The sequence below is a fragment of the Lissotriton vulgaris genome, unplaced genomic scaffold (assembly GCF_964263255.1).
Source record: "Lissotriton vulgaris unplaced genomic scaffold, aLisVul1.2 SCAFFOLD_1337, whole genome shotgun sequence".
In the NCBI taxonomy this organism is placed as follows: domain Eukaryota; kingdom Metazoa; phylum Chordata; class Amphibia; order Caudata; family Salamandridae; genus Lissotriton; species Lissotriton vulgaris.
In genome coordinates, this window is record NW_028254605.1 from 382454 (window position 1) to 408222 (window position 25769).

General features: G+C 42.7%; 2 protein-coding genes across 2 annotated transcripts in view; one reads left to right on the forward strand and one right to left on the reverse strand.

The window, feature by feature from the left end:
• LOC147659494 (ciliary microtubule inner protein 2A-like) overlaps positions 1–19888 on the forward strand; it is a 215877-nt gene extending 195989 nt beyond the window's left edge. The window contains exon 7 of the mRNA XM_086951702.1: positions 19779–19888. Within this exon, the coding sequence (XP_086807828.1) occupies positions 19779–19888 (110 nt within the window). The remainder of the gene's footprint in view (positions 1–19778) is intronic.
• A 47-nt stretch (positions 19889–19935) lies between these two features.
• LOC147659495 (tubulin beta-4B chain) lies at positions 19936–24195 on the reverse strand. The gene is made up of 4 exons (XM_086951703.1): positions 23966–24195; positions 23040–23148; positions 21649–21759; positions 19936–21154 (listed from the first exon to the last, which is right to left on the reverse strand). Exons 1-4 carry the CDS (start codon positions 24020–24022, stop codon positions 20094–20096), a joined length of 1338 nt encoding a protein of 445 aa, XP_086807829.1. The 5' UTR covers positions 24023–24195; the 3' UTR covers positions 19936–20093.
• Between the last annotated feature and the right edge of the window lie 1574 nt (positions 24196–25769).

A 25769-nucleotide genomic window follows, 5' to 3' on the forward strand; every position in this document is an offset into this window, starting at 1 on the left:
AAAAAAAAAACACTCACCCTAGTCCGATATCATGATGGACATTGTACCAGGTGACTGCAGGCGAATTATAATTCAAGTAAATCTGTATGAAAAAGGAACCAGGTATGAAACCTATGTTATAATTTCCTACACTACACATGTAAAAGGCTCGACAGTGAAAGTTGCCATACAAATGATCGGTGATCACCGAGGGGTTAAACTAGGGTGTATTCAATAGAGTAAGCTATCTCAGGCCAGGTCTAAAAACACCCGTCATAATTGCCAATGCAGGATGTATCCTGCTACATACATATTCCTCAGGCTCTGGTGTGAGAGTCAACCCGGTAATTCAATCAAAAATCACTTCCAACCGGTTACAAAGATAGTCGAGGAGATGCACAATTAACGTGCAACGAAGCGCTACTGTTGATTAAATAAAGCTAATAATGCTTACGAAGCCGCCTACCCTGCCGAGATGATGATTACCTTTGGTATTCGGCTTTCGCTCCAAAAAATTCACGGGGACAAGAGCAGAAATTGTTTCAGTCGCTCAGACTCGCCCGGCAGCTTCCGTGTCACGCGACCGGTTAACCACGTGGTCCGAGGCAGCCAATTACAACTAAGTAGGCGTCGGACTCGAGAGATTAATGAAGGACTAAAGAATTGAGGACGCACCGAAGTGAAAGCAAGGAGCTAGCTAGGGATGTGGCAGAGACATATTGACAAGTGGTTATTTACCACGCTGGGGATACCGTGTTAATCGAAATGACCCTATGGCAAGTGGTTATTTAACACGCTGGGGATACCGTGTTAGTCAAAAAGCAGACCGCAGGGTACAGATAAGCGGCCAAAACATTGTTCCACATTTTATAAAAAATAACAATTATTAATTATTTGGCATTTTAACAAGTGAGACATTGTTCCACATTTTCTAAAAAATAACAATTATTAATTATTTGGTATTTTAACAAGTGATTTACATGTTTACTTTTCATGACTATCCAAGGCAAAAGTAATTCAACCAGTTAAATTTAAAATGATGTACATAAAAAACACAAATAATACAATCACATGCAACAATATATATCAATTGCATTTACATAGGGATAAAGTGTTGTAGCTGATATTAACACCTATTAATGAAGAGTTGCCAATTATAGTGGTACATGACATATGACAACCAAGCAGAAGGGGGAGTTCCTACCCAAAGGAGGAAGAGAGATGGTCAGCCAGTAGGTAGCAGTGCCATTTGTCTCATGACTTCCTCCTGTTCATTCAGGCCCCTATTGACCGTATCAAAGAAATGCATCCATCTGCACTCACGGAAGCTGATAGATTGTGCCAAATTCCCTCCCCTAGGGTTGGAATTGACTTTTTCAATAACACACCACCTGAGACTTTCCGGTGTGTGATTGAATCTGACGAAGTGATCAACTAATGGTGCCCCTTGTACTTTACACCGGACCCTGCTGCAATGCTGCAGAATGCGGGTTTTCACCTTTTGGACAGTTTGCCCTATGTACATAAAACCACAGGGGCAAAAGATGGCATATATTACCCCCTTGGTATTACAGTTGGTGTGGTTTCGCATGGTGTGAGTGTAGTCATTATATGTGCAATCCTTGACTTCCAAGGCCATGTCACAAGCTTTACAGGATCCACATTTAAAATGACCCACAACACTAGGGAGATTCCATAATGTAGTCTGACTCTCCCCATTTTTATTCTGCAGCATAGAATGTACAACAAAATCCCTGACGCTCTTTCCTTTACGAAAGGCATGCATAGGGGGGTCCGGCAAACCTGTCTCTTCTGCTACCAGGTGCCAGTGGTTGTTAATAATTCTTTTGATCTCTGTACTCTTGGTATTAAATGTGGTAACACATATCAGCCTCTCCTCTTCGCTCACCTTCTTTATTTTTGGTTCTAGCAGTACTTCTCTATGGCAGAACCATGCTCGTTTTCGAGCCTTTTTCACCAGGCTTCTTGGGTAACCCCTCTCAACCAGTCGAGTCATCAAGATGGTAGACTCAGAAAAGTAGTCCACTTTGCAACTACAATTTCTCCGCAATCTCAGGAACTGTCCGTAAGGGAGATTGTCCCTGAGATTACGGGGATGATGACTGGAATATCGCAACAGGGTATTTCTCTCTGTTGCTTTGCGAAATAAGGTGGTATGTAACACACCATGTTCCTCCTTAATGGTGATGTCCAAGAAGTTAATAGCCTGATTACTACATTCCATTGTGAACTGGATGTTAGCATCTCTTCCGTTTAGCCAATTATAAAAAACAAGTAGATCGCTCTTCGAGCCCTTCCACACCAGCAGGACGTCGTCGATGTAACGACGCCATAAACTGATATGGCCTCTATGTGGGTTGTTTTCACAAAGCACCCATTTGTGTTCAAAATGATCCATATAGATCACTGCCAAATTTGGGGCAAAGCTGGCACCCATGGCTACGCCGTTTATCTGCATGAAGTAATCTCCATCGAAGATGAAGAAATTACGTTTCATAGCGATCTCTAATAGGTCTACTATGAACTTGGTAGGGACTCTATGTGGCCTAACCCTATCATCCAGTACCGTTCTGATCACCTCTAGGGCTGCATGTTGTGGGATGTTGGTATACAAGGAGGTGATATCCATAGTTACCAATAGTTCTTCACTGTGATTAAATCCTTTGTCATCTATCAACTTGATCACCTGCATGGTATCTCTAAGATAACAAGCTGTGTTCTCGGCAATAGGTTTGATAAAGACATCTATAAATTTACATAATGGCTCAAGAATTGAGCCACACCCAGACACAATAGGTCTCCCTGGTGGATTATGGAGCCTTTTGTGTACCTTGGGTAAGGTATAGATCGTGGGTACACGAGGGTGTATATTATTCAGATACTCATGTTCCTGTTTGGTGATAAATCCCTCACAGAGTGCATTATCTGTGACTTTTTTAATTGCTATGGCAATTTCCTTGGTGGGGTTGGTTGATAGTTTAATGTAGTTTTCAGTCACAGATAACTGATTACAGATTTCTTTTACATAATCATCCCTGTTCTGAATTACAATTGCCCCGCCTTTGTCGGCGGGCTTGATCACTATATCTTGATTTTGTTTCAAGCTTTGGAGCGCAATCCTTTCCTGTTTAGAGACATTATATTTCACATATTTCTTGTCCCTCAGTAGTTTATTTATATCACCCATGACTATTTGCTCAAATGCTAAGACCTTGTGTGGCATCATGTGAGCGGGTGGTGTAAAAGTAGAGGGTGGTCTCAGACCTGTATTGCTAAACACCGGCTGATGTGGTATTTTGTTAAAGAATTGTTTCAGCCTGACTTTCCGAAAGAACTGGTGAAGCTCCAATTTTAGATTGAAACTATTCGGCAGGTTGGCCGGGACAAAAGATAAACCCTTCTCCAGGATTTTTTGTTCGTCATTGGTCAATACGTGATTGGAAAGGTTGATTAGAGAGCTAGGCTGGTGAGCCAAGGCAATGGGATTTACCACCTGTAGTGTTGTTTGCGGGTTTGAATTTCTCCATGTGATTCCTGTCGGAATTGGACCTGTTTCCCAGAGTGTGTTCGCCCCTGATTCCAATTCGTTTGTCCCCTGCCCTGGTTCCAGTTGGTACGGCCCCGTCCCCTGGGACGACCCCAGGGGCGGCCTCTGCCGCGCTGTTCCTCCCATGGGTCCTGCTCTAAAAAATCAGGGTGGGTGTCTTGCTGTGCAGATGTGCTGGTAGAGGGTTGCTCTGAATCTGATGCACTGCTGACAGAGGAGTTGGAGAAAGTATTGTACCTCCTAAACCCTCCTCTTCCTCTAGTACTGTATCTACCCTGGGAGTCCTGATTATAGTAACCCTCTGCTAGGTATGGGTAGACAGCTTTTTTATCAAAGAATTTGATATCCTTGGACAACTTGTCCAACTTGGTGGATTGCGTAAAGATATCAAATTCCTTCAGCGTTACTTCCAGTCGTTCAAGGGCTTCCTTAGCATTAAGTAAAGCCGAATCTTCTGTGATTTCTTTTCTTAGATCTCCTATTTCTTTTATTAGACGCTCAACCTCTTCCAAAGCAGTCTCCACCCCCAAGACCATCCAATGTCTAGAACAGTTATTTGAGATGAAGCTGAACTTACCCTTGAATTTAGGGTTATCTACAAAGATTGCGGGCTCGTTACGAACCTGCAACCCTATTGGTATAACATTAGCTTGTAGATATTGGGTGAGGGAGTGTCCGTGTAGCCTCGTTCTTATGAGTTTCTTTTCGAGCCTTTCTAGTTTATTAACCTTTTCATTTAGGTAGTACGGCCCAAGAAACTACCACTTCCTTGTTTATCTATGAGGTTTTTAATGTAATCTTCACTATAGGTCAATGTCTCATTCTCTGACATTTCCCAACAGAGATATAAACATACAAAAAATACAGACAGTTCAACAAACAGAAGACAACCCTCGCAGGATTCCCTGCTCAAGAGATCATTGAAAACAATGGGGTGAACCCAAATAATCAATAGGACCTGGGTAACAGTAGTTATGTAGAAAAGGTGGTCCTAGATATAAGTCTTAGACGCGGCTAGTGATGTAGATGTTATTACTTCATAATCAACAAAGGATCAGAATGAATCTGAATATACAACCACATGGAGATGTAATGCAAGCTTAAATCAATTCAAAAAATGCAATACATGCAAGTAACCCAACACAGCCAATAAATTCAACAAATGCGACTGCAGTTTATTTACAAATTTATAAAATTCAGCAAAGGGAAAAATTGAAAGGAAAGGAAGTTGGTGCTCAAGTGAAGGAAAGTAAAGGGATAGATTTAAGGGTGATTGAGTGCAACAGAAGGATTATTTATACATTGCACACGTAAAGCCTACCCATTTACAATCTATATACAATTTTATATACAGGGGGACAGGGAAGGGCCGGTGTAGGCTAGGAAGAATTAATGGGGGGGGGATCGTCGACGTTTCGACCCTGGCGCAATATGGGGGAAGTCACGACCTCTGCTGCGGGTCTTCTTCAGGACGGTAATGGGGGCAAGGGACAGGGAAGCACCTGTAATAATAAATATGAATATTTTACAATTTTTAAGGGGAGGTCAAGTCTAAAATGATAAAGGTTGTGTTGGGTACATTACCAAATAAAATTAGAACGGTGTCACGATTCCAGGTCAGTTGGGCGGTACACCTATCAAAGGCAAAGACAAACCGGAAAAACTGTTAGCCCATCTCCAAAGGCACAGTCCTCCCAGGATTGTCAAGGTAGAGGTGAAAGGCAAAGTTAAAACTCACCTCTGAATAGTAAATTCAGCTCAGGATTGGGGTTCAGTCAAGAGACAATATGTCCTCAATGGGCACTCGAATTCATTCGTGCTGCGTAAGGAAAATTGAGCCAATCAAGCCCATGGTACGGTTAACCTCACGGTTTGTAAGTGTCATATATTAGAGAAAAAAAAAAAAAAAAAAACACACTCACCCTAGTCCGATATCATGATGGACATTGTACCAGGTGACTGCAGGCGAATTATAATTCAAGTAAATCTGTATGAAAAAGGAACCAGGTATGAAACCTATGTTATAATTTCCTACACTACACATGTAAAAGGCTCGACAGTGAAAGTTGCCATACAAATGATCGGTGATCACCGAGGGGTTAAACTAGGGTGTATTCAATAGAGTAAGCTATCTCAGGCCAGGTCTAAAAACACCCGTCATAATTGCCAATGCAGGATGTATCCTGCTACATACATATTCCTCAGGCTCTGGTGTGAGAGTCAACCCGGTAATTCAATCAAAAATCACTTCCAACCGGTTACAAAGATAGTCGAGGAGATGCACAATTAACGTGCAACGAAGCGCTACTGTTGATTAAATAAAGCTAATAATGCTTACGAAGCCGCCTACCCTGCCGAGATGATGATTACCTTTGGTATTCGGCTTTCGCTCCAAAAAATTCACGGGGACAAGAGCAGAAATTGTTTCAGTCGCTCAGACTCGCCCGGCAGCTTCCGTGTCACGCGACCGGTTAACCACGTGGTCCGAGGCAGCCAATTACAACTAAGTAGGCGTCGGACTCGAGAGATTAATGAAGGACTAAAGAATTGAGGACGCACCGAAGTGAAAGCAAGGAGCTAGCTAGGGATGTGGCAGAGACATATTGACAAGTGGTTATTTACCACGCTGGGGATACCGTGTTAATCGAAATGACCCTATGGCAAGTGGTTATTTAACACGCTGGGGATACCGTGTTAGTCAAAAAGCAGACCGCAGGGTACAGATAAGCGGCCAAAACATTGTTCCACATTTTATAAAAAATAACAATTATTAATTATTTGGCATTTTAACAAGTGAGACATTGTTCCACATTTTCTAAAAAATAACAATTATTAATTATTTGGTATTTTAACAAGTGATTTACATGTTTACTTTTCATGACTATCCAAGGCAAAAGTAATTCAACCAGTTAAATTTAAAATGATGTACATAAAAAACACAAATAATACAATCACATGCAACAATATATATCAATTGCATTTACATAGGGATAAAGTGTTGTAGCTGATATTAACACCTATTAATGAAGAGTTGCCAATTATAGTGGTACATGACATATGACAACCAAGCAGAAGGGGGAGTTCCTACCCAAAGGAGGAAGAGAGATGGTCAGCCAGTAGGTAGCAGTGCCATTTGTCTCATGACTTCCTCCTGTTCATTCAGGCCCCTATTGACCGTATCAAAGAAATGCATCCATCTGCACTCACGGAAGCTGATAGATTGAACAGGAGGAAGTCATGAGACAAATGGCACTGCTACCTACTGGCTGACCATCTCTCTTCCTCCTTTGGGTAGGAACTCCCCCTTCTGCTTGGTTGTCATATGTCATGTACCACTATAATTGGCAACTCTTCATTAATAGGTGTTAATATCAGCTACAACACTTTATCCCTATGTAAATGCAATTGATATATATTGTTGCATGTGATTGTATTATTTGTGTTTTTTATGTACATCATTTTAAATTTAACTGGTTGAATTACTTTTGCCTTGGATAGTCATGAAAAGTAAACATGTAAATCACTTGTTAAAATACCAAATAATTAATAATTGTTATTTTTTAGAAAATGTGGAACAATGTCTCACTTGTTAAAATGCCAAATAATTAATAATTGTTATTTTTTATAAAATGTGGAACAATGTTTTGGCCGCTTATCTGTACCCTGCGGTCTGCTTTTTGACTAACACGGTATCCCCAGCGTGTTAAATAACCACTTGCCATAGGGTCATTTCGATTAACACGGTATCCCCAGCGTGGTAAATAACCACTTGTCAATATGTCTCTGCCACATCCCTAGCTAGCTCCTTGCTTTCACTTCGGTGCGTCCTCAATTCTTTAGTCCTTCATTAATCTCTCGAGTCCGACGCCTACTTAGTTGTAATTGGCTGCCTCGGACCACGTGGTTAACCGGTCGCGTGACACGGAAGCTGCCGGGCGAGTCTGAGCGACTGAAACAATTTCTGCTCTTGTCCCCGTGAATTTTTTGGAGCGAAAGCCGAATACCAAAGGTAATCATCATCTCGGCAGGGTAGGCGGCTTCGTAAGCATTATTAGCTTTATTTAATCAACAGTAGCGCTTCGTTGCACGTTAATTGTGCATCTCCTCGACTATCTTTGTAACCGGTTGGAAGTGATTTTTGATTGAATTACCGGGTTGACTCTCACACCAGAGCCTGAGGAATATGTATGTAGCAGGATACATCCTGCATTGGCAATTATGACGGGTGTTTTTAGACCTGGCCTGAGATAGCTTACTCTATTGAATACACCCTAGTTTAACCCCTCGGTGATCACCGATCATTTGTATGGCAACTTTCACTGTCGAGCCTTTTACATGTGTAGTGTAGGAAATTATAACATAGGTTTCATACCTGGTTCCTTTTTCATACAGATTTACTTGAATTATAATTCGCCTGCAGTCACCTGGTACAATGTCCATCATGATATCGGACTAGGGTGAGTGTGTTTTTTTTTTTTTTTTTTCTCTAATATATGACACTTACAAACCGTGAGGTTAACCGTACCATGGGTTTGATTGGCTCAATTTTCCTTACGCAGCACGAATGAATTCGAGTGCCCATTGAGGACATATTGTCTCTTGACTGAACCCCAATCCTGAGCTGAATTTACTATTCAGAGGTGAGTTTTAACTTTGCCTTTCACCTCTACCTTGACAATCCTGGGAGGACTGTGCCTTTGGAGATGGGCTAACAGTTTTTCCGGTTTGTCTTTGCCTTTGATAGGTGTACCGCCCAACTGACCTGGAATCGTGACACCGTTCTAATTTTATTTGGTAATGTACCCAACACAACCTTTATCATTTTAGACTTGACCTCCCCTTAAAAATTGTAAAATATTCATATTTATTATTACAGGTGCTTCCCTGTCCCTTGCCCCCATTACCGTCCTGAAGAAGACCCGCAGCAGAGGTCGTGACTTCCCCCATATTGCGCCAGGGTCGAAACGTCGACGATTCCCCCCCCATTAATTCTTCCTAGCCTACACCGGCCCTTCCCTGTCCCCCTGTATATAAAATTGTATATAGATTGTAAATGGGTAGGCTTTACGTGTGCAATGTATAAATAATCCTTCTGTTGCACTCAATCACCCTTAAATCTATCCCTTTACTTTCCTTCACTTGAGCACCAACTTCCTTTCCTTTCAATTTTTCCCTTTGCTGAATTTTATAAATTTGTAAATAAACTGCAGTCGCATTTGTTGAATTTATTGGCTGTGTTGGGTTACTTGCATGTATTGCATTTTTTGAATTGATTTAAGCTTGCATTACATCTCCATGTGGTTGTATATTCAGATTCATTCTGATCCTTTGTTGATTATGAAGTAATAACATCTACATCACTAGCCGCGTCTAAGACTTATATCTAGGACCACCTTTTCTACATAACTACTGTTACCCAGGTCCTATTGATTATTTGGGTTCACCCCATTGTTTTCAATGGACTGTGCAAGATGATAGCTGTGCTGAAATTCTTGAGTTACAAAATATAACATTCACCATCCCAGGGGTGTTTTTACAAAAGTAGATGAAATGACAAGACTATGCCTGTATGTTAAAATGCTCAATATCTGTGACTCGTGGCTTTTCTCATTTTTCTCAATGGATGTAGTACCATCACGAAATGCACTGATTAGATGGCATGGGGGCTAGCTGTGTGCGTATAGCTCCACTCTGTGAACCCAAAGACATTGGAGTGCTGAAATTGTGTTTCAGGTGTAAGTGATTAGGCAAGTGGCAAAGAAAAACTCAAATGAAGAAATAGAATTGCTAAATAATGAGGGCTGGGGAACCTCAGCATTGTTGTCACTTTGAATATGTGAATACGAATTGTTGTTTTATCATCTGGTCAAAAGTACTGTCATTATTTGTGAACATTATCAGAATAGGGAATCCACAAATAAAGAACAGTGGGACCCACGGTGTCACTAGAGGACCAATCCATAGTTAAAGCTCTAGTTAATAAAAAGAACAGATCACAAATGATTATCAAACCTTCAACCAGTGAATGCAATACAAGACGGACTGGTTAATATCTATGGAATGCAGAACCACCCAGCCTAATCTGAAGATCAGTTGAGATGTTTGGAACGTCATGTGAAATGGGCCCGTAGTAAACAGGCTTGTTAGAGTCCAGGGTAAGTGTGACAGGAGAAAAGCACTGACCACATCTTAACATATTTTCAACACCAGTGTGTCTTGCTATGATGATTTTTTTAAATACACTTTCAAGAAGTGAATGCCAAACAATCATCTGCGATGGTGGGTTTTTTCATATTTCGACGTCCTTCCTTACATGTTTAGTACTGCTTTAGAATATCTCCGGGAAAAATTCCCCATAATCTTTATCAAGCAAAACAAAAACAAAAAAACGAAGACAGGGGCATGTTAACAAGCACCTCGTTAAAATTATCGCCGTTTTAGCGGCAGGAAAATGCCGCTAAAACGGCGATAATGGGCTTTCTAATATGCGTTATAGAATTCCAATATAAGCCCAGGTTAGATGTCCTGCACAAGGATTTTGAAGGCACGGACAACGGGAGGGTGGGAGTAGGGTGGGGTGAAAAGGCACGGACAATGGGGGGGGGGGGGGGGGGAGAAGGCACGGACAACAGGAGGGAGAGTGGGGGAATTTTGAAGGTAGGGACAACCGGCGGGGATGGGGTGGGGGGAGAGAAGGCACCAAAGCACGTCGTGCCTGCAGTAGGAGAACCTCTTTAACGAAAATAGTGCTGCCAGTCTAAATAGCAGGTACCGTGTAACACTCAAAGTCGCCATGGGAGGTGGCAAATGAAGAGGAGGTGGTACTAAGGAGGGACTACCAAGCCTACCGATGAATCAGAAGCCAGCAATTAGGACAGACAATGACAAAAGCCAATCGCAAATATGGGCGAAGCTTCTATTCACCTACTCCTCTACAATAAGCCTCGCAGAGCAGCGCATACGCTGGCTCTAGGGTCGAACTTAAAAATAATGCAAATTCCAAATGGGCCCAACTGCTGCTGAGTCACAATCAGGTAGTCTGGAACAAACTGATATTTAATCAAAGGCTGAGCTAGCTGCACTCGGGGACAAGATTTCAAAATATGTCAATTAGAACAAGGTATGAACTCTTGTCACAAAGTGTACCAGTATTTAGTTAAATGTCAATTTGACAAAGTATTTAGAAAGAGGCCCTCCGCCATCATTGAAATCCTCACTTCTCTAAGCTTTAGTCTAATTAAGGCTTAAGAAACAAAGTTGTTCATACCAAACCTTCTCTGAAAGCATTGACAATGGAAGAGATTTAAACATCTGTAGAGTTTAACACCATCCATGCTGGTGACGAGCTCAGCTCGTCATGGAGTACAGTTGAGCTGTACTCATGACGAGCTGAGCTCGCGGGGCTAATTTCCCCGCTGTGCTGAACGTTCTAAAAACGGGGGCGGCTGCGACGAGCTCAGTAGCTCGTCATGAGAGCAGCTCCGCTGTGCCTCATGGCTCGTCACCAGCATGGGGGCGCTGCGTGGGGGAAAACACCCCGCAGCGAAGGGGTTAAGACAAAATATAAACATGCCATATGCCAGTGCTGCATAATCTTTAGCTGCCACAACTTGGAGAATAGGAAAGATGGATGGACTGGAAAGATTGCCTTGAAGTTTCAATATATCATAATAATAAAAACAAATCTTTATTCAGAAGCAAACACAACCATAAAAGATACAGTCATACACTAGGGAAGATCATAAGAGTGAAGCATTGTTCTCACTTCCAGCTTTATTAACTGACTATTAGAACCTACAAGACCAGAAACAGCAAGGCAGATAATGATATGACTTAGTTTTAGCAATTTCCCCATCATTTATGTGCCAATTCGCACCGCGTTGTTGGTGGGCAGAAGTAATTATTTAAGTATTTGTCAAATGAATTACTCACATATTGTTTGTCCATTGTATCGTGAAAGATAAACCAAAGTATGCCGAAAACCTACAAATGTATGGTCCCACAAGACTGGGTTGTCAGCATATATAACAAAGGTATGTGTGTAGCTTCAAACTTTGGAGGAAAAGCATGAAGGCAACACATATTATAAACCAGGCCAGCCATTTTAACATTATATACAATCGGTGCCAGAGTGCACCCTTGTTTGAGGCCTAGTTGATAAATATTTTTCGTTAAATACTTCTCCGGTCACCCAGCTGCCCTCTAACAGAAATTAATTCGCACTGCAGAGATCTAAAAATAATTTATAGCCTGGGTGACAGACCTAGTAAGACTTTAGTGAAATTAGATACATCAAAAACACAGAGTTCCCCATCAGTCAGGGAGGAATCTGTAGGCATGGCAGGTAGTCCTCTGCCAGGAGAGGTGAGGTCAGATCCACTGCTGAACTGGAGGACAAACTACAAGTGTCTAAATGACCCTGTTACATTAGTCATAGATCACCAAGTTAAAAAAATAAAAATCAACATATGCTAATGTTGCATCATTTTGATAAATCAGTTTCAACGCACCGTTGGATCCATAAGAAATGTTTAATATAGACAATATTAGTGACTAAAATGGTGGTATTTAGAATATATAAACCCTCCAAGAAACATAGGACCATATGTACAAAGCAAGCATTTTTTCAGTTGCAAATGCTCCGTTTCAGTGATTGTTACCAAAAAAAGTTACCAACTCCTAAATAGGGTTCCGAAATGGATAAGGAATCACTATTTGGAAGTGGATTGTTGTAGTGTCCTTTTCAAATAGCGACTCCTATTCATATGTATCTATGGTTAAGGACCAAAATAGCAGTAGTAAACCATTGGAAAGGTACCAATCCCCAAGCTGGGGTAGTAATTCATCCGCGAAATGGAAGGGCTCTCTTGGCACCCCTTCCCCTTTGTGAATGTTAAAAAATGTTTGTTGGGGAGTAGGCTACTGCAACGTGCCATACAACCTTTTGAAAAACACTTTTCATTTATAATGCAACCGGACTTCCTTTAACAAAAACTGACTGCATATGCAGGTCTCCTTCATTTAAATGTGATCCCAGACTTGGGGGTATAATGACTCCAAAAGACCACCTTCCCTGTGATAGCATCCATTTTTAATGAGTCACAATTTGTGGCCTACCTCATGAACATTTATTTGGTAGGTCGGATTGTGACCCACTAAGATTCCGAATTTTGTGAACTGACCTATTAGTACATAGATCGGTTCACAAAATGTCACAGTAGTCCCAATGATACTGATTGCAATTTGCAACCCACGTTTCGTACTTCTAGCCTTAACCTAAATGGTGGAACTCCCTTCCACCGGAAATTTATGCAGTCAAAAACGCCAGATTTACAGAATCAGGCCATTTGTGAACACAAAAAGGATTTTTTCTAATGCACCAAACTTGCAATTCGGTAACATTACTGAATCGCAATTTTGGTTACCAACCTATTAACGATTCGGTACTTGGAAGGGGCGTGTTTAGGGCATCCCTTCCAAATATCAAATCATAGCGGTATGTACGAATGTTTTGCGCCCGATATGCAGTCACAAAACATTTGTACATTACCACCAACTTTGTCCTTCGCAAATGAGAAGGGATCCTCTCTGGATCCCTTCCTCTCTGAGAATGTTTACACAATATTTTTAAGAGCCCACTGCCTATTCTTGAAAAATAAAACTGAAAACTTTCATTTTTTATTTTTAAACACATACTGTTTCCCTTTACGGAAAAATGGCTGTATTTAAAAAATATATATTTCATTATTTAAAAGGAAGCACAGACAAGATGATCCCTGTGATGGCAGTGAATCCTAGGCGTAAAAAATTGCAACCTACGACTTTGATTTTCATGCAAATACAAATCAGTAATTTGCAAAATGACCTATTTCTACATAGGTCGCCTCGCGCATTAGCACACTGTTCACAACTTGCAACCAGTATTTTGAAACCAGGAATCTGCTCAAGCTGTCTGTCTAGGAAACATCTGATCATTTTGAAGGAATGTTGGATACATTTAAGACTTTCTGGAATTACTGTGTAGGGCTTTGTAGATTAACCTTTCTACCCTTCTTCCTATCATGTTCACCCTTTGATCACTTTTCACCTCCTGCCCATTCCTCTTCTCATCGTCTATTAATTAAATACAGGGAAATTGTTTTATATTTTGTATGTATTCCATCCATTCCTGTGACATTGATGCAAAAACAACAGTTGATGGACAAAATGCAGAACATTCTGTCCATACATTCATCCCAGTACAGAGATCTGGGCATAAATCCATCATCTTTTGCTCACCATTCCGGTTTGAACCCAGCCAAATGAGGCACAATCAGTCTTAACCCTGTGCCTCATGGGAACAGTCCAGCCCGAACTGCCAAGCCAGGTCCTCCCTGGACTGAAAACAAGCATCCTAGGACTGGTTTCGGGGTTTCACCCCTCTTCAGACAGGATAGCTTGATCCCATTGGCATGGAGAGCACACGACCCACGTCTGGGCATATCCGTCCCACTCTGGTTGACAAAAACAACAGTTGATGGACAGAATGCAGAACAATGTCATACATTTATCCCAGTAAAAAAGATCTGGGCCTAAATCCACCGTTTTTTTGCTCACCATGCCATTCCAGTTTGAACCCAGCCATATGCAAATCAGTCTAGACCCTGTGCCTCATGGGAACAGTCCAGCCCGAACTGTCAAGCCAGGTCCTCCCTGGACTGGAAACAAGCATCCTAGGACCGGTTTCAGGGTTTCACCCCTCTTCAGCCAGGATAGCTTGATGCCAGTGGCATGGAGAGCACGGGACCATCCTAGGACTGGTTTCGGGTTTCACCCATTTTCAGCCAGGATAGCTTGATTCCAGTGGCATGGAGAGCACAGGACCCACGTCTGGGCATATCCGTCCCACTCTGGTTGACAAAAACAACAGTTGATGGACAGAATGTAGAACAATGTCATACATTCATCCCAGTACAGAGATCTGGGCCTAAATCCATTGTTTTTTTCTCACCATGCCATTCCAGTTTGAACCCAGCCATATGCAAATCAGTATGGACCCTGTGCCTCATGGTAACAGTGCAGCCCGAACTGCCAAGCCAGGTCCTGCCTGGACTGGAAACAAGCATCCTAGGACCGGTTTCGGGATTTCACCCCTATTCAGACAAGACAGGATAGCTTTGATTCCAGTGGCATGGAGAGCACGGGACACATGTCTGAGTATACCCATCCCACTCAGGGTGACAAATGCAAAAACAATAGTTGATGGACAGAATGCAGAACAATGTCATTAATTCATCCCAGTACAGAGTTCTGGGCCTAAATCCAAAGTTTTTGTGGCTCACCATGCTATTCCAGTTTGAACCCAGCCATATGCAAATCAGTCTTGACTCTGTGCCTCATGGGATAAGTCCAGCCCGAACTGCCAAGCCAGGTCCTCCCTGGACTGGAAACAAGCATCCTAGGACCATCTTTGGGGTTTCAACCCTAGTCAGCCAGGATAGCTTGATTCCAGTGGCATGGAGAGCACGGGACCATCCTAGGACCGGATTCCAGTGACAGGGAGAGCACGGGATCCACGTCTGGGCATACCCTTCCCACTCGGGTGACAATAGCAAAAACAACAGTTGATGGACAGAATGCAGAACAATGTCATACATTCATCCCAGTACAGAGATCTGGGCCTAAAACCATCAACTTTTTTGCTCACCATGCCATTCCAGTTTGAACCCAGCCTTATGCAAATCAGTCTAGACCCTGTGCCTCATGGGAACAATTCATCCCGAACTGCCAAGCCAGGTTCTCCCTGGACTGGCAACAAGCATCCTAGGACCGGTTTCGGAGTTTCACCCCTCTTCAGCCAGGATAGCTTGATTCCAGTGGCATGGATGCTAGTTTCCAGTCCAGGGAGGACCTGGCTTGGCACTGCGGGCTGGACTGTTCCCTGAGGCAAATGGTCAAGACAATTTGCATATGGCCAGGTCTAAACTAGGGTGGCATGGTGAGCAAAAGAATTATGGATTAATCCCAGATCTCTTGACTGGGGGTGAATGTTTTGATTTGTTCTGCATTCTGTCCACCAATTGTGGCATTGATGGCACAGGATTCCTTTATCCGTTGCTAAATAGGATTTCAATTACTTAATCTAGAACTTCTGCATTTACATTGCTTCTACACAGGGCAAATGTCCCAATTTCCCTTCTGAGCTGGAGTTAGGTTTTTCCCTACCTAATGAAGCATAACATGAAGCTCGGTATCATCAACAAATATCTGGCTGCCACCATATTTGCTGGTCACATTCAAGAAGGCTTGGGACTGTGCTCCTCGGGAAGTATTCTGCAGGACTTTGAATCCAGACAAACTTCTATGTGTAGTCTTCCATGCAGGCCTTTATATTAACTTCTGCTTCACAGTCAGTCTGAATAGATACAATTCTGGAACCTGAGCAAGTCTCTTCAGGATACAATGCCCAAGCAGTCCTCTGCTTAGTAGTAGAACGTGGATCACTTACCTGCGCAGATTATACGACATCAGTACCACACTCTTTGTAGACACTAGCTCTGGAATGCAGATTGAAGGGCTTGAACTTGCACCTCCAGCACGCCCGTTCCACATTCAATCAAAGGTCTTTTAAGATATTTACTGTGAATAGGGACGTGAAAGTAGTCATGCCAGATGCAGAGGACACATGAAAGCGCCCTCCCAGGTACAGTACCACAACCAACAGCAGGACTACCCTGGCACACATAATTATGTTCAAAACCCAAAAGTTCTTAAAGAGCTGGAGATCCAGATTTATTCTGCATCAAGGAAAAAAACACCCTCAGTAGTCCCCATTTTTTCCCAGGAACCACCATAGCCCTTTATTGTACTTTTCCAAAACAGTTACTGAACGTTGGTCTTCAGCGGACAATCGTTTCCCTGACTCAAACGGACAGGATCGTGGATTAGAGGCAACTATTCAAAGGATTTCAGTGTGACCCAGTCAGGCTGTCCAGCTCCATTTCTCTGGTGCGACTATTTCTCAATTCACTGATTGACAGATACACCCCCCCCCCCCCCGCTTGGCTAAAATAAGCTTTCGTGCAGTAGTTATCACACTTGTTTTTGCCCGTTATCTCTTGCATGGGGCCCTCCTCTACAGGAATATCACACAGGCCTAAGCCCCCACTGACTGCTTGTGATCATCGTTTTTAGTCACTATAGAGTAAACGCATTGTAAAAACCGTAAAGGTGATCAAATCTCCTTTGAAAGGCGGTTGGGTGCCTTGCTGATAAGGCTTACGTCACCTTTGCAGTGCATGTATCTGCTTTGGTTGCAAGGCACAACGGGCCTCATTTTCAAGCAAGTCGTCTCCATTAAATGTCATGTCTAGTAATCAGACTTGAAAGGTGGTCTGAATCCCATGCACCTTAGCAAAGTTTGTTAATGCATGACGTGTCAGTTGTTTATGTTTAAATCCAGAGACTACCAAATCTATGGATGGCTCGTTTCAAGTCTGCCCTCAATTAGGATGGGTTTGGCCTCCCCCTAGCCTGTTTTACGTGGCTTAATTTTAATTTAAATAACTAGACCTTGCGTCTTACTGCCTTGCATTACTTTGCATCGGGAAAGCGTACCATGGGTGCAGCAAGGCTTTACCATGCACCACCCATTAATTAAGATGCAAACCCGGACTTTAACACCTATAAACATGGTTTTGTACCAAAATGGTGCACCTACCCAGAGAACTAGATTTTTCCTCATTACTTCCTTAGAATGTAGGCTGCGTTCTGCAGAGCACGTGTACAGAAAGGAATAAAGAGGATCATTTTAGTGCAGGAAGGTATTCCTTCCTGCACAAAAACAATCCTCCCCAGTGCAGGCACCATGGTGCTTGCACTGGGACTAGGCAGGCACAAGTGTGCCAGTGCAGGGAACACTGAACAGCACTATTATAAGCACCTAAATAAGGGAATGGTATTCAGAGGCGCAATCTACGATGGAGGTGAGTGGGTCACTCTCCGGATCCTTCATCTGGGCAGAGGCTCGTGTTCTTTAATGATGGTACAACACCTGCCCTTTCTGTAGTTGGTACCAACTGGATTGATTACATTAGCAGTCTACCTCATCTCTGGATGCACACTGGGACAACACTAGCCTGGAGAAAGAAAAAAATATGTAACTCTCCCTTTGCCTATACGTCACTTATGCAGGACCAAGGGATAGAGTAGGAATAAATCACAGATTCTTTCGGTGATTTGGGAGGGAGATTATTGGAGGTTGGTCAGAGCAACTAGTACCAGATTTGAGTCTTAGCCTCCAATGGATAGACTTTGATCCCCTTCCTCTGAAGCTACTCTTGAAACTGCCTACTTCTCATGAACAAAGGGGCACAGAGCTGAAAGGATTCTAGACCTTTCCTGAGGCCAATTTAACCAATCCAAGAGTGGATTATCGAATGAAAGAGTGAATCCTGAAAGTATATGGCACTAGTGTTAACCAGTCTTGGAAGAGACCAGCAAATGCTGTATTACCTATAGCATACTGAACAGTCCTTATGTGAGAAAATGCCACAATTGATGGAAGAAACTACTGCAGGCGGAGATCTGCTACTTGTCCAATGACCGCCTGAGAGACTTCTGAAGACTGCCTGAAAATATGAGGCTCTAAAACCAGTGTGTGATTTGTTAGGGGAAGCAGTTCCAAATACATTCCTTTCTAAGGGCCTGGAGTTGCAAAGGCTTTTCCAGGGGTAGAAGTGAATCATAGCACACAGTGAGGTGCAGTCACTCCTTACCATCTAGTTCCACATAGACATTTGCATGGCGGGTAGCCATGGGAGAATGGCCCATGCAGCTGATCTACAGAACTCAAGCTACATTAGATCTGGGCTCAACCGGGAGGGGGTTAGGGATAAGAGGAAGTGACTGGATCATACCCCTTTCTTGTGAATTTGGTCCATGGTACTACTCATAAGCCCACCTCACCAGTGCAGATTCTGAATCATGGTTGACCAGTTGCCCTAGTGCATTATCTTTGTGGACATACGTGCGCTAAAGCATCTTTGAAGCAGTCGTTGAAAGTACCACTCCAATAGCATACTGCCAAAGATCTCGAACTCGCATTTGGTCTAACAACAAATGTGTTCTTAAAACTAGTCACTAGGGGTTAGCATGGCACTGCTTTACTAAAGTTGAACATTCAAGACACCAAACCGCAGAGATTCGCTACTAGGCGCACTTCTAAAGTAATCAGTGGTCTTTGTGTGGAGCAGAAAGGGTTACATCTTAAATAGATTGGCCCACAAAAAGGCGTTGGAATTCAGGAGTCTGCAGTCACGTTTCGAATCGGCTTTCAATTGTGCAAAATGAGTATGACAAAATAACTGATGACAGGAAGATCGATTACAAGCATTCTGTAATGCTTTTAAAACAGGTGGATAGTATCATCCTTCTCAGGTTGAGACAGGGGCAGGCCGATTGTAACTACAAGAAACTCAGTCAGAAGAGCACACCATTTTCCATTGTACGTTTTCTATAAAGAATGTTATTAGTATGAACATTTTTACCAGTCATCACACAGCAATACTACAGCCCAATGAAGTCAATGGAAAATTCGTTAACCGATCACATCAAAATAAAACTGCACAATAGATTCCATCACCAACTACAAAAATGTGGGAGATACAGGAGTAAAGCCCCTCCTATGCAATTTAGCTAGGAGACACCACTGATGCTTTAAGTGCACTGACGCACCTTAACCCAATTAGGAGCAAGAGTTCTACCATTTCTAGTGTATACCGAGTTGGGAAGCAGGGGTTGAATAAAAAAAAGTACGAGAAGGCAGACTTGGTAGCGTTCAATTCTACAGCCGCTTGGAAATCTAAGCAGATGCGTCCGAGTAGCTGGGCACTTTAGGCAACAGGAACATTATGCCAGGAGGCTGCAGACTATGTAACTGCAGCAATATGCATTAATAGCAAATAGGGGGGGGGGGGCACACCAGATATTACGTCAGGTAATCATGGGCCCAATGAGAGGACGTGAAATTACTGTGCTTCTAAGATAGGTAGTTGAATGGTATTTCAGACTACCAAGATAGCCTACTGAAATACAGTCAAGAGAAGTAAAATGAAATAGTCAAGAGAAGTAAAATGTTAAGTGGACAATGTTAAGCGGACATAGAAAACTTACATAACTATACTCCACACCAAAAAAATAAAGTTTACATCATGACCTTACTACTAATTGTAATTTTGTCTTTCTATCTCAGGTTCAAGGTCGAGCTACGGGTTTACATTTGCTGAGATAGCCAGGCAAGCATACAAGCAAGGAATCACACACGGTGCAACTAAGCAGCCATACAAGCAGTATCCGGTTTGAAGTACAAGAACCACCATCGAACACTCCATAACAGCAAGACACGCCACTATGAAAAATGCTTTTTTTATTGTGGTGCCAAGTCTGTACAGCATTGAAGAAAAGAAACGGAATGCAGGAAACAGCGGAGGAAAGAGGGACAAACATCAGGATAAACGGTTCATTAACGAATAAAGAGTTCATACAACATAATTACATCAGTTAAGTTTTATGCAACTTCCTCTTCAGCCTCTTCTTCAAACTCTCCCTCCTCCTCTGCTGTAGCATCCTGGTATTGCTGATACTCTGATACAAGATCATTCATATTGCTTTCCGCTTCTGTGAACTCCATCTCATCCATACCCTCCCCTGTGTACCAATGCAAAAAGGCCTTTCGGCGGAACATGGCTGTGAACTGCTCGGAAATTCGCTTGAACAGCTCTTGGATTGCAGTGCTGTTACCAATGAAAGTAGCAGACATTTTAAGGCCTCGTGGTGGAATGTCACAGACAGCAGTTTTCACGTTGTTAGGGATCCATTCCACAAAATAGCTGCTGTTTTTGTTCTGTACATTAAGCATCTGCTCATCTACTTCTTTCATGGACATGCGGCCCCTAAACACAGCTGCCACTGTGAGGTACCGGCCATGACGAGGGTCGCAAGCAGCCATCATGTTCTTTGCATCAAACATCTGCTGTGTGAGCTCAGGAACAGTTAAGGCACGGTATTGTTGACTACCACGGCTTGTGAGTGGGGCAAAGCCTGGCATGAAGAAGTGCAACCTGGGGAAGGGGACCATGTTTACTGCAAGTTTACGTAAATCAGCGTTCAGCTGACCTGGGAAGCGCAAGCAAGTAGTAACACCACTCATAGTAGCAGACACCAAATGGTTCAGGTCACCATAAGTTGGGGTGGTAAGCTTCAAGGTTCTGAAGCAGATGTCATACAATGCTTCATTATCAATACAGTATGTCTCGTCTGTGTTTTCTACCAACTGGTGGACTGAAAGTGTGGCATTGTATGGCTCAACAACAGTGTCCGATACTTTAGGGGATGGCACCACACTGAAAGTGTTCATTATTCTGTCAGGGTATTCTTCACGGATTTTGCTTATTAAAAGTGTACCCATGCCGGAGCCAGTGCCACCACCCAAGGAGTGGGTGAGTTGAAAACCTTGAAGGCAGTCACAGCTCTCCGCCTCTTTCCTTACTACATCCAACACAGAGTCCACCAGTTCTGCACCTTCTGTGTAATGGCCTTTTGCCCAGTTGTTACCAGCACCACTCTGACCTAGAATGGAGGAACAAATAAGTTATATTACACTCCTTTCGTGGTCTTTAAAGATTACATCTTTACTACATCTCATCTGTTTAACCACTCAAATTCAAAGCCACCTTATTTCTTACCTACTAAAACCCGTCAGTATATCCTTCTAAAGGGAAAGTTTTCATACTTGGTGAAATGTATTGGTGCCACTACTAGTGCCCCTCCAAGATGTCTGGAGCTTTGCTACTACCTCTCGAAATTGTCCAAAAGGTAATACTAATTGGAAGTGCCTCCAATTATAGACTTGCAATATTTAATTTAAAGCCCAAAAAAGCACAGCGTGTGGGGTGCCCATGTCATTACCATTACTCACTTATTAGACACGATGAGACAGAATGCATGAAGCTGAAAGATACGGTCACGCCCCAGTAAACCCCCACCCAGCAACTGAATATAACTGGCTTGTTACCAGGACAGCCTTTTTAGGGGTGATCCAATAGATATAAGCTTGCACTAACCAAAGACGAAGTTATCTGGCCTGAAGATCTGTCCAAAAGGCCCAGACCGCACAGAGTCCATGGTGCCCGGTTCAAGATCCACCAAAACTGCTCGAGGAACATACTTCCCGCCTAAAAATTACAAAACAAAGCGTTAATACTTTAATAAAAAAATTACAAATATCTGAGAGAAAAACGCTACATAACGGCCTGTACAGCTAGATTTAGAGTCAATTGAAGTTTGCAAAAGTGCTTAAAAACATAGGAGGGGGGGCAATGTGCAACTCCATAAAATGTTTAGCTCTCAGGTATTTTTGATTTATGCAAATCATTTTCTGATAAGACGTACATGGTGCGATTAGAGAATTGACGTTTCATGAAGCAGTACATGTCTTATATCGCCTTTAAACAGTAGTCTACTAACTATTTGATATTTTGCTACAACCTGACCAGCATTTTAAAGGAGAAATAAAAATCAGTATTTCTATTTAGATCAAAACAGGTTTGCTACATTTATATTTAGAAATGCGTCAAATATGCACCGACATCGATGCAAAGCATCGCCAAAACGTGCACAACCTAGATGTTAAAATCCTATGAATACTGGTGCACCTGCACAAAAGTAAACTGGCAAAGATGCTCAATTATTTTACATGGTATGAATACGCAAAATAACTTTAAATAAAGCAGAATTTACACGAAAGAGGCGCTAGTTATGCTCGTTTTGGGTTACTACCGTGCTACTAAATACTATAGTTTCAAATCGCTCACTGTATGTTTTACGCCAGGGACAAAAAAAATATGAAAATAAACAAAAATAAACCCACCCTCGGTAAAAGGTTTTTGGGACCAGTTCGTAAGCGAGAGGCCCGGTTCAGATAGCCATTTAGGGAAGACGTCGGACAGAGTTGCATCGTAGTAGGAAAATACCCGACTTCCCATTGCTCTAGTTACCTGGTCCGCTAAAGGACAAGCCCAAGAAGGGTCAACAATACTACAGTAAAAGTTTGAATCAACTTAAGGTAGTGAAAGCTATCACTATGAATCACTTGAACAGGTCATTTACAACGGTTAGAAACCAGGAGTGCGTAAAGTGAACTACGTACTTAATCTAGTGACTCTAGGAATGAAAGTCAATTTACTACGCAGATGAACATTTTAGTAATTAGCCTCGGTTTGTTCGTGGTGCACTACTAAACTAGTACAGGTGTTGCCTGTCCAAAAAAGGGTGAGCGAGCAATGTACTCGAGCAGGTTTCGTCACGACTGGCGCCACCAAAAACAAAAATACTTCACATATGGCCACGGCACATCACCGCATTGTGTAGTACACACAGAAAATACACCAACTGTAGCTAACTGGAGGTTCCACTATGCATTATGTCATTTAGAATGAATCTCGATGTGGTTTACCTGTAGCTTCGTTGTAGTAGACATTGATTCTTTCCAACTGAAGATCACTGTCTCCATGGTATGTGCCAGTGGGATCAATGCCATGTTCGTCGCTTATTACCTCCCAGAACTGAAAAAAAAGTTAAGGAGTTTATCAATCAAATGCAAAGACAACAGTTACTCCGCTGAGAACAACAAACACAATCCACCAGCCGTGTGACTGGAAGTCCAGACCTGGCTCAGGACCCCGGTCAGCGGCACTCGCAAGTAACTGCACTGTCAGCTCGCGGCGGATGGAAAGTTCTAGCAACGGGCTCACTACGACACCTGCGCCCCCCACCCACTCAAAGATGGTCATAATGCCCGCGGCACACTGTATGAATTTGGCCCTTCTTGCCTGCAATTCAATCAACTACTGAGTGCACAGGAACCTCGCGCCAAGCGGGCATTTCAAACGTCAAATTCGAGGACGGCGGTGAGCAACCGTCACCTGAGGCCCCGCCCGCTACCTGTTTGTCCGCGCGCTACTCGGACCAGCCAGTCAGGACAGCGGAGCATGGCTCACCACCCAGTCCGAGCACTCACTGCCACCGTGACTCCAACAGGCACGCTGGAGAACGGGGCATCGAGAGCATACGTAGAACCCAGTTATCGACATTAAAAAGCTCGCGGCACGAGCCGGACACCAGCGAAGCCGCCAACAGCCTCATCGTTTAACTCTCGCAAGTTAACTAATCAGTAACCAGGATACCGTGCACACACACACACATACACCAGTCAAGTTAAACAGCATTCTGATCAAGAAAACGTTCTTCCCAGTTCCTAATCAACCTATTCCTCGTAGATTCTCTCCAGTTATTTTATGTTGCGCCACAAGTAACAAGATAATATAATCACCCAGGCTTCCATCTCCGATACATCGCGGGTACCACACTTTTAGACCTCACCTTGGCTCCAATCTGGTTGCCGCACTGGCCGGCCTGCAGGTGGACGATTTCTCTCATTTTCCCAACGTGTGTATTGCCTTCGGCAGATAATCAGACTAGACTTCTCGAGTCTTCGCAGAGTAAACTTCCAACTGCCAGCACAAGTCTTATATGGAATTCTTGTCACTGTTAGTTCACTACTCTCGGGCTGCTATTGGATGACGAACTCGTGATTCCACACCTTTCAGAACACCGCCTCCGTTTTGGTTGGGTATTTGTCTGTCACTCAGACCGTTGGTACCACCTTCTTCCATAACCGCTCTTTCTATTGGCTAAGTACCCCGAACACGAGAGCTGTCATATTTACATTTTTTATGCTGTAGTGCCCACTGATTGGTCGCTTTGAAATGATTGATCTGCCAAGTTATTGGCCTGTCGTGTTGGGAACGCCGTCAGTTTACGTTAATTGCGGCGCATGAAAAGCGTCCTAGTAACCGTCTCGTTGCAGCCGCGCGCCTGGAGACAAGTGAACAGCAACCACGCGGCCACCTCAAACCCGTATCCTCACAACATGATTACGCCGTTTACGTGGCGTATGGTGCCTCTTGTGTCCCAGTCATTACGCAGTATTTGTTTGTGACTGTCCTCTTCCTCCTACCGAGAGGCGGGGGATGTCTCTGGTCAGCAACATGTACTGTAGCTTGGTTACATCTTTCATGTCCAGACACGTATTCGATTGTGGAGCTGACCATTGCATTATAAAACGACGTGCCCGCATTCCAAAACATATCCAGTGTCCACGGTTCCCTGGCAACTGGTTTAAAGAACAGAAATGTTTTCCTCCTTTCCCTTCGGTAACTAAAACGTATTTATATCTCTTTCAGTCTACAAACATCTTGTTTTGTCAAATGTGGCTATATAAAGTATGCTTTTTCTATGTTTTCTCTTCTAAAATTAAAATTTATCTAGAGCGAGTCAATCAAAATTGCACCTCATACGGTAGTTTTGAGACCAGCATCTATCTTACAATTCACCAATTTTAGCGTTCAATTGGAATATCTTTAATTGTCGTGACTTCACTTTTTAATTTAAAAATGTTTTTTCAGCTTATGTATGCACTGAGTTCATGTTTTTCAAATTTGATAAGAAGAGACCAACGAGAAATTTGGTGGCTGTGCCTACCTAGCTCGATATTTTTCATAATTATTGATTAGCTTCTAATGACAAAAGATTAGTTGATTGTGGACATTTTAGGTCGAAACGCCCTGGATTTAACTAATAATGCCTTGAATTGCCCCCAATCTGTCCCAACACACAGACCACAATAGGGTTGTCACCTTTCTCAGAAAAATACTAAACATTTGGGCTTGTTTTGAAGGTACATGAACTGATACTCTCATAACATTTTGTGTAAAATCTTCTATATTCTCTTGTAATACAATAATTATGTCTCCAACATGCAGTGAAAAACATTTATGAATTGCTTAGCCAGCATTCATTTTATCACATACATGCCAACATTTTAGAAGAGGAAAGTGGAAGATTAAAAAAATGTAATCCGCAGAATGTATTTCTCCGATTGATTTCTATAGTATCAGAAGCAATTTCAGGCGAGATATAGTCGTAATTAAGCAATTTTGGGCCTCAGAATTCGGGAGTCACTCGCCTGAATCGGGCTTTTGGCATGTATTTTATCTTGATGTATAGTCGACTTGAACTTGTTGCTTTAAGTTAGTCTTTCAAAGGAGAAAGAACATCTCAGTTCAATGATTTTTTATCTGCCTGTGTAGTAGTAGAAATACTTTCCAGGCCAGGAAAGTGCTGG